Source organism: Clupea harengus, unplaced genomic scaffold, assembly GCF_900700415.2.
Source record: "Clupea harengus unplaced genomic scaffold, Ch_v2.0.2, whole genome shotgun sequence".
Taxonomy (NCBI): domain Eukaryota; kingdom Metazoa; phylum Chordata; class Actinopteri; order Clupeiformes; family Clupeidae; genus Clupea; species Clupea harengus.
Window position 1 is genome coordinate 9,283 of NW_024879677.1, and position 9,444 is coordinate 18,726.

A 9,444-nucleotide genomic window follows, 5' to 3' on the forward strand; every position below is an offset into this window, starting at 1 on the left:
GTGTGTTTGTGTGTGTGTGTCAGCCTGAAACTAGGCTAAACAGCGTCTCAGCCAACAGAAAGAGGATATTTTATTTTAGTACCACCTAGACAAGGTATCATGAATTAGTGTGACTAGTCATCACGATCATGGCATGGACATGGTCCTTTCTCAGCGATGGAAGATAGCAATATGTTGGTCACAGGTCGTAGCAACAGTGATAGGAAATACATGTGATTTGTTGGTAAGGCGATTGCCAAATGGCATTGGTTCCCATCTGAAACAAAGACTAGGAGATATCATAATAGGTTAGTGGTGTAGCTGAATATTGGAGCAACTCCCCCTGACTGCTTCTTTGTGTACGTCTTGCTGACTGTGACGGCTTGATGAAATAAAAGAAAACAGGAAAAAAGGCGCCTGGGTGTGTCTAAAGTAATTAAGTAATTCAGTAATAGGAATTTGTTTCTGTGTCTCTAACCGAAGGTAAAAGCATTTATTGTCAATTTACACTGAATGCTCTTAATACATCAGTGACACTCTTGGTGTTTAGAAGTCAGTTCTGTTGTCATTTAGCTAGTTAACTCGCTAGTTTAAGGCCACTAATAGTCACTAAACTACAGAGCAGAGATGCTGAGATGGAGCAACATGGATGGACCCCACCAGTTTTCACAAGGTAACACTTAAAGGCATCTGCAGAGGATATTAGCTCTCAAATATCCCCTGCTGGGTGGCAGATATTAAGAACCTCTAGATGTCGTAATTGTAATAGTATAGCGGGGTCTAATAGTAGCTTGTGTGTGTTATTGGCTACGTTCGCGTTGTCATGTTAATCTAATTAATAGACTTAGCATTTCGATTGTTTAACAGACTGGCCGATGTTTAACAAACTGGCCGATAACCGACGCAGCTACGATAGAACCTTTGAGGAAAAGGCTTCAGGGCCCAGTTAGATGGGAGATATTAAGAACCTCTAAATGTTCTTCAGTCATAATCGTAGCAGAACCCTTGAAGTAAGGGCTTCAGGGCCCGTTCTCTGTCCCATATTGTCCCCGGTAGAGTTTGGGTTCAAGCCTCACCTATCAGACCCGACGGCTCTCTTCAGGCCCTTCAGGAACACCAGGGTCAGGTGTGCTTCTTTTGGGTTGCTGTTGGACTCTGCTGCTGATGCCACTTCCTCCAGTGCACTGTCGTAAACACCTAGAACATTAGAACACCTAAAACATTAGAATCGGAGCAGTAAAGGAACATTCTAGAATCTAGATCCATCCAAGGAATACTCCACCCCAAAAAAGGGTCGCCCCCCTCATGACATACTCAAGTGCAATCTTTGACACAGACAGCTGAGTGATCTACCATTCCTGGCGTGTGCATGAAAGCACCAGCTCACATCATTCCCAACATCTGCTCTTGCACATCATTCCCAACATCTGCTCTCACATCATTCCCAACATCTGCTCTTTCACATCATTCCCAACATCTGCTCTCACACATCATTCCCAACATCTGCTCTCTCACATCATTCCCAACATCTGCTCTTTCACATCATTCCCAACATCTGCTCTCTCACATCATTCCCAACATCTGTTCAAATTAACTATATCACATCATTCTCAACATCTGTTCAAATAAACTATATCACATTATTCCCAACATCTGTTCAAATGAAATGTATCACATTATTCCTAACATCTGTTCAAAAGAACTATATAACTTCATTCTCAACATCTGTTCAAATGAACTATATCACTACCTGTGTGGTAGGGGAAACTCTCTTTTAGTCTGTGCATGTGTGCCTGTGTGGTAGGTGAAACTCTCTTTTAGTCTGTGTATTTTTCTTTTGTAATATTATTAACATATTTTGTAATATGTTAAATGCTTGATAACTTCTTAAATGAGATTGACTTGAATGTCCGGTTGTGGGATACAATGTCTCTTAACAACACAATAGTTTTCTGAAATGAGTTAGGGAATTTCTAGACTTCTGCAATCTTGCCCTGTGCCTTTAAGGCCAGTGTGCGCACACAATCAGGAAGAAACACAAACACTCCCACTTCTGGTGAAACAAAAACCTTTTTAGCTTTCCTTGTAGCCAGCACGTGTGTGCCTGTGTGGTAGGTGAAATGGCCAGTGCTTCAGTGTTTCAGGATGAGTTCTGCTGTTCTATCTGTCTGGATCTTCTGACGGATCCGGTGACTGTTACCTGTGGACACAGTTTCTGTTTGAAGTGTATTACAGGGTGCTGGGATCAGGCAGACCATAAGGGTGTTTACAGCTGCCCCCAGTGCAGAGAGACCTTTACTCCTAGACCTGTTATTCGCAGAAGCACATTGCTGGCTGATGTTGTGAAAAAGCTGAAGAAGACCGATCTCCTAACTGATGCTACGACTCCTTGCTACGCCGGACCAGACGATGTGGAGTGTGATTTCTGTACTGGGAGCAAACACAAAGCCATTAAGTCGTGTCTAACATGCCTGGTTTCATATTGTGAAGTTCACATCCAGCCTCACTACGAAGTGCCTCGCCTAAGCAAGCACAAGCTAGTGAATGCCTCCTCACAGCTACAAGAGAAGATCTGCTTACAACACGACAAGATCATTGAGGTGTTTTGTCGCACAGATCAGAAGTTAATATGTATGCTCTGTTCAATGGATGACCACAACGGACACAAAACTGTCTCCGCTATAGCAGAACGAACTGAGAAGCAGGTTGGTTTTCTCTATCTCTCGCTCTCTCTTTGTCAGATACATTATTTGCTTGATTTAACTGAATAGAGTGAGAATAGTGATCAATTAATATATATTATATCATCCGTATATATCATCAGTATTCTGCCAATGCGTATCTTTGCAACTCCTGTAAATGTTGCCTAAAGCTATTGGATATTTGCCTGTGTACATTTATCCACAGAAAGAGTTGTTGGAGATGAAGAGGGATAACCAGATGCAGATCCAGCAGAAGGAGAAGGAGGTGGAAGAGGTGAAAGGGGCTTTGAAGTCTCTGCAGGTGATCACTGTTAAACATGACTGATGTAAACTGATGTTTGTTGTACACAATTGTTTTTGCTCCCTAGCAACCCCAGTATGGCTGAACCCTTTGGGTAGGAGTTGGGTTCTGTAGAATTGGTTTAATTATTTTTAGGGCTGGGCAACGATTACAAATTTGAATCGCGATTAATCGCATGATATCCCTGATTAATCACGATTAATCGCATTTGTATACGCAAAATCCAATAATTAATTCAAAAGTAGTGTATAGCGCACTTTTATTTGAAATGTTCTGCCATATGAATGAAAGTGCCATAACATTTGTTGTGCAAACACTTTTAACATCAGCATTTTAATACTCATTGCCACTGCCAGGGAATTAATGTTATCCTGTTTGTTATGAAAAAGAAAAAAAAACTGGCAAAAAAATCCTGAGCCACAATCATATCATTAAAACAATTTCTGAGGTAACAGCAGAAACATTTTACTTTCATCAGGGAGCAGCATAACCAGTCTAAGTTCAGTACCAAATGTCCCTGAGTGAGAAACCAGAAAACACTTTCAGTGCAGTTTGTCAATTCCTAGAACTCGACACTGTTATTTTAAATGTACTGCCATATGAACTAAAGTGCCATAACATTTGTGGTGCAAACACTTAACGTCAGCATTTTTATACAGTAGCAGTTAAATAAAATAAATACTTTGTGTAATTCTCAACTTAAACAATGTTATCAAAACAAACACAAAACTAAAGCTTATTGCCACTGCCAAGGCATTAATGTTAGAGTGTGGTGAAGCACCAAAAAGTTCGCCGAAGCCTCCCTCCACTGTCTGTTTCGTTGAATGATTTGCAATTATCACATGTATATATATATATGTCTTTGGCGATTTTAGCCTAACTATCGAGATTCTAAGTAACATGGAGACCAAACTTTGTTTGGTACTCTACGTAGATCATAAACCCTTGAATATACAAACGACTCAATTAAATCGGTTGAGAAATCTAAACGCTATAGTGCTTTTTATCCAGCTCCACCGCAGCTCCACTGTCCACTTGCGTTTGTTTACAGTCCAGCCTTTACCTTCCCAAGATGGCGGCGAGTTGGCGTAATAATAATAACGCGTTAACGTGCCCAGCCCTATTTATTTTATTTCAGTTTTACCATTTCGTTAGTTCAGTTTCTTTCCTTTCTTGTGAATTTTAGGTCTGTCTTGCTCTGCAAAGACGATACAAGTATAGACACGCATATTTGAATCTATTTTTAACGGTTGTTGAAAATTAGCTGATATGAGTGTTCCTGTCTTGTTAACAGGCCTCTGCGCAAAAAGCTGATGAGGACACAGAGAAGATCTTCACTGAGCTGATCAGCTTCATGAAGAAAAAACGCTCTGAAGCGAAAGAGTCGATCAGAGCTCAGGAGAAGGCAGAGATGGGTCGAGCTGAAGGACTCCTGGAGCAGCTGGAGCTGGAGATCGCTAAGCTAAAGAACAGAGATGCTGAGATGGAGCAACTCCAGCCAATTGAGGACCCCGTTGATTTCCTCCAGGTAACACTACTAGCCCTCTGGTCACCTACAGAGAGTCTTGACTCGCCATAATAAGATGGCTTCTATCAAGACCCTCTCTTGTCATCATACAGAAAACATTCCATTCCATTCCAGACCTACTCTTTGGAGCTTATGTGCACCAAATCACACCGGATGCAATGTTAAATTTCCTGTCTTGCCAATGGTATATGAAATTTCAAAATCTCATATTTTGTCCATAAATCAGTTATATCAGGGGTTCTCAAACTGTTGCAAGCTGGGCCCCCCCAAAGCTGGTTAGGGGTAGTTGGGGCCCCCCCGCCGCCCGCCGCCACCACCCTCAACTACACCACCATATATATATAGATAGATAGATAGATAGATAGATAGATAGATAGATAGATAGATAGCATATTGTTATTGATAGGCCTGACATGTCAAGGTTAGGCTTTTGTTATTGTAAGGCCCATACAGACAATTATTATTACTATGTATTAATATAATTTGTATTGTTATTATTACTATTATTATTATCAGTAGTAGTAGGCCTATTAGTAGGCTATTAATATTAGCAGCTATGTGAGCCTGCATGCTTTCTTATTATAATAATCATCATTATTATCACCATCATTGTATTATTATTATAATTAATGACTATCGACCAATTATTATTATTATTATATTATAAGAATTATAATAAGTGTTATTATTGCTATTATTAGGATATTGTTATTATTATGGGCCTCTTGTGATCTTTAAAAAAAAAATCTTACAGGTCTGTCAATGTGAGACATGAGCCTGCTTTGCCTTGCAAAGGTCCTCAAATCTTGGGGCAATGTTTGACAAACATATCCTCAGGTCATCCTCGATCTGTCCGCGGTTGCAGTATTTCATTTTGAGCGCAGTCAGTTTTGAAAAGCCTGCCTCGCACAAATATGTCGACGCGTAAAGGAGGAGCATTTTTAAGGCTATGTCGCAAAGCTGAGGGTATTCCGGCATCATTGCTACCCAGAATGACAAAAGAGAAAAGGTGGTAAACAGATGCTTAAGTCTACTGTCACTCTTCAGCTCAATAAGCTGCTCTTGCATGTCTATGGACAGCTCGTCTGCTGAGCAGATAAATGGATCCCGAACCCAGGCGAATGAACGGTAGTCGTCTTTGAAATAGGACCCAAACTGATTCTTCAGGGCTGAAAGGTGATCAGCAGCTGATTTTTAATTTGCATGGCTTCATGCTGTCATTTGCCAGCACCTCGGCACACGAAACACACTGAGGACGTTGCTCAGTCGTGCCAGTGACGGTAAAACCAAACTGCAAATAGCTCTCGTCATATTTGCGAAGCTTTGGCTTCTTCGCAACTGGCGCATTGGTTGCCTGACTTTTACGAATCAGAAACTGTGTGTGTGTGAAGTTAATACAGTCGTGGTCTTGTGAGTGTGTTTGTATGTGTGGCTGTGAACAACTTGCACACGAATAATGGATAAAGCTGTGCTAGGCAATGGTTCCTAACAAAACAAATTGTACACAATGTAGACAGGGACAGCACAGAATAGTATTCAAGTGCTGGTGTTTTATTTGTTGCAACACGTTGGATGATCAAAAAATGTAAAGGTAGGTGTTAAGGAGAAAATGGCTAGCTGCAGTTGGAATAAGTTAGCTAGCTAGAAGGCTAGCTCTCGGGGCTACGAGCTTTTTAAAAAGACTGTGGAGCAAATTACTCCTTAGAATAGGCTACGAATACACCTACTGCAAGTGCAGTTAGTTATTAGTAAGGAGTGAGTCTTTAAAAAGACTGTTTATAAAGCAATGAATATCTCAATAATAGAGCAAACAAGAGAAATCGAACAAACTCTGCAGAGTGTCATCTCAGTGAGGGTGTCCGCTTACCATGCCTACAGTTACTTTTATACTCGGAAGCGTAGGCGCAAATTTTTTATGTTTATGGTGTGCATGCATCTATATTTCTGGAGAATGTTGGGTGTGTCTGTTTTAGGATTCATAGTAAAACCAGTGGTGGAGGAAGTACTGAAGTTTAGTACTTAAGTAAAAGTACAAGTACCCAGGAAGATAAAAGTAAAAGTAAAAGTAAAAGTACTACATCAACAATCCTACTTAAGTAAAAGTAAAAAGTACTTACTTTTAAATTTACTTTAAGTATTAAAAGTAAAAGTACTCACGCAATGGGTTGTCTCTCAATGTCTAGGCTGTGCCATTTTGATAAAGAAATAGCTACTGGTAATAAATGCATCTACAGATGTCACTACTAGTAATAATTATAAGCAACAACATTTGTTAATTGGAAAGGTTGGTGTACTTATTGTGCCTACCATCTGTAATACTGTTCACACTATATCTTACAATTCTGCGGATGACAAGTTATCTACCAGGGATTATTTGCAATGTTAATACCATTAAGCCAAACCAATAAAGATACCATGTGATATCTTTAAATCTTTTATTTAGTTGTAAACGTGTAAAAAAGGGAACATGGAACATGAAAAACAAATGTGATTGTAAAACTGGACAGAACAAGGCACGCTAGCTTGACATAGCTAACCTACCAGCTTTATCTTACCACTACGTTAAATATATAATGAAGGTCCAATCATGTTTTTTTTTATGCTTTTCGCTAGATAACATTATAATATCATGTCATGAATTGAATTAAATACATATATCAATATTCAAAAGTCAGGGACATTAACTTAGCATAGCAATCACTTTGCTTACCTCGATATGCTACTTTAAATTTGAGGGCGAATTATTGAAGGCTAGCAACTCCTTTTTTTGAGGGAGACAGGAAATGCATTGAAACCTCCAGGAGTCATTCTTGGGGCCTTTGAACTCGAACATATCTTTTAAATAGGGCCAAGGGTGGCTCATATCAGAGGGCTCAGTTCAGGCCGACTCTGGATCCATGTTGAATAGGCAGTAGTCAGGCTGAATGTTCAACTATAACAGGCAAAGCTACCGCTAGTGCTGCTGCCAAACGCGCACTCTGATATCATTGGAGTTGATAGAGCCACCTGATTGGTTTAAACCTCCAAAACAGCAACGCAATCCATAGTTTTGTGTAGGCAACATTTTGGCGAAACTATGTTCATAAAATGTAACGAGTAACAGCACATATTGCAGAAATGTAGCGGAGTAAAAGTATAGATAATAGCTAAAAAATGTAATGTAGTAAAAGTAAAAAGTATGCACTATTATTTTTACTTAAGTAAAGTACAGATACGTAAAAATGTACTTAAGTAAAGTAACGAAGTAAAAATACTTCGTTACATTCCACCACTGAGTAAAACCCACAACCCTTCACCTCTGAGACCAATGGTCTAGATAGCACCTTTTTATCTAGTCCTCGCGGCCTATGATCTCTCTGTTTGATCCCCTGTAGAGATTCCAGCCACACCTCACCTCCTCACCTGTGGCTAAGAACCTTCCCAAGGTTACTTTTGAAACAAAGTTCTCCTTCCGCGAAGTGATGAAATCAGTGTCTCCGTCTCTGGAAGAGAAAACAAAAGAGTTTCACCAGGCAATACTTAAAGGTAGGTATTTTTTCTTTCAAAATGATAATGCCACAGGCAAGTGAGGCCAGAGGTGCACCTGGATCTCGCTGGGCGGGCCATAAGGAGATTGTGTTCCAAGATTGAGTCATCTTGTAACAAAGAAAAAGGGCTGGAATTCCAATGAGGTGTTTCAGGCAGCTGAGAAAAGTGGTTTCTGTGGGAGAGAGTTACTCCCTCTGGTGTGTACCTTGGGCTTTTGTAACTTTGGGAGGACAAGGAGCAGAAAACAAGTAAACAGCCAAGGTCACAAGGTCAGAGTGGAATACAATAAATACGGGCAAGCTAAGTAACTTCAAATTAGTAAATTAGAAAAAGCTTGAATGTGGTGTGAGAATCTGAACAGATAATGGTGATGAGGAACAGGTGAGGCATGACTATGACCAGCATCCTAGGAGTAGTTGAGAGCAATATGGAGAAGTTTTCTGTTATTCAGACATCAGTCACACATAACTTCCTCTGCTCCTTTCATAGTCACGGGCTTCATGAAGGGGGACACGGTCAAACTGAGGTCCGTCAGGAGACCGTACTCTAGATACAGGTACAACCAAAACACTGAGGCGAAAGAGTCGATCAGAGCTCAGGAGATAGAGGTGAGTCGAGTGAGACAGAAGCAGCTAGAGCTGAAGATCGCTAAGCTAAGCAACTCCATCCAATTGAGTGGTGTGGGTGAGGTAACAGGTAAGACCCTTTTGGATTTACACTCATTTTCATCACATGCAGAAGTACTGATGTAAATGATTCATGTGGACAATATAACAACAAATAAATTATCATTTTTTTCCCATGAGAATTTGTAGAAAAAGAAACTTATTACCAATCATATACAGTACTACTGTTGTGTTAAATGAATGATAAATGGATTCTCTTATGTTCTACAGGGCTCGATACCGTGACCGTACACTTTCCTGAGCACCCTGGTTGGAGGGGGAGTTATTCTAAGCTGGAACTGAGAGAAAGAAAGATCCATGATAATAATGATGATAATAATCTCTGACATATTTTCTTTCCCTGACATTTATTTTGTACCGACCAAAACCACCCTGTCCCTCTATCCTAATGCTCTGCTGATGCTCTATGCAAATACCTTCGACATTTATTTTATGTAACATTATGAACCGCTGCAAAGATCACATCTTGAAAATCATTCATGAATCGATTACCTCGCTCTTCTTTCTGCCTTTGTGAGCGTGTAACAATCTCACAATTGCTCACAATGGTGCATGTCACTTTGGCAGCGTCACAGTAGAGTGGAATTTATTAACACAATGCAGCCTAGACTTTCCTGAGCTCTCTGGTTGGCAGTGGAGTTCTTCTGAGCTGGAACTGGTATACAAGATAAATAAAGATCCATGATCACTTACTTATCTACTTCCCCTGACGTTTATTTT

At 40.2% G+C, this 9,444-nt stretch overlaps 1 protein-coding gene across 2 annotated transcripts; it reads left to right on the plus strand.

Annotated features, from left to right (window-relative positions):
* Window positions 1-2,070: 2,070 nt before the first annotated feature.
* On the plus strand, window positions 2,071-9,215 carry LOC122129809 (E3 ubiquitin/ISG15 ligase TRIM25-like). Of its 2 annotated transcripts, XM_042704529.1 has the most exons (5): window positions 2,071-2,684; window positions 2,887-2,982; window positions 4,277-4,510; window positions 7,885-8,035; window positions 8,528-9,215. In XM_042704529.1, the coding sequence occupies exons 1-5, from the start codon at window positions 2,100-2,102 to the stop codon at window positions 8,788-8,790; spliced, it is 1,329 nt and encodes a 442-aa protein (XP_042560463.1). In that variant the 5' UTR covers window positions 2,071-2,099; the 3' UTR covers window positions 8,791-9,215. The 2 variants fall into 2 exon arrangements, with proteins under 2 accessions (XP_042560463.1, XP_042560464.1); XM_042704530.1 differs by lacking the exon at window positions 7,885-8,035 and having other exon boundaries at window positions 8,528-8,619.
* Window positions 9,216-9,444: the final 229 nt, after the last annotated feature.

What these genes read in the sequence shown, in the direction of transcription:
- LOC122129809 (XM_042704529.1), top strand. Translation starts at nt 2,100, where the DNA reads ATGGCCAGTGCTTCAGTGTTTCAGGATGAGTTCTGCTGTTCTATCTGT. An exon ending in CAGAACGAACTGAGAAGCAG is followed by an intron (nt 2,685 to 2,886) that starts GTTGGTTTTCTC and finishes ATTTATCCACAG; the next exon opens with AAAGAGTTGTTGGAGATGAA. An exon ending in TCACCAGGCAATACTTAAAG is followed by an intron (nt 8,036 to 8,527) that starts GTAGGTATTTTT and finishes CTCCTTTCATAG; the next exon opens with TCACGGGCTTCATGAAGGGG.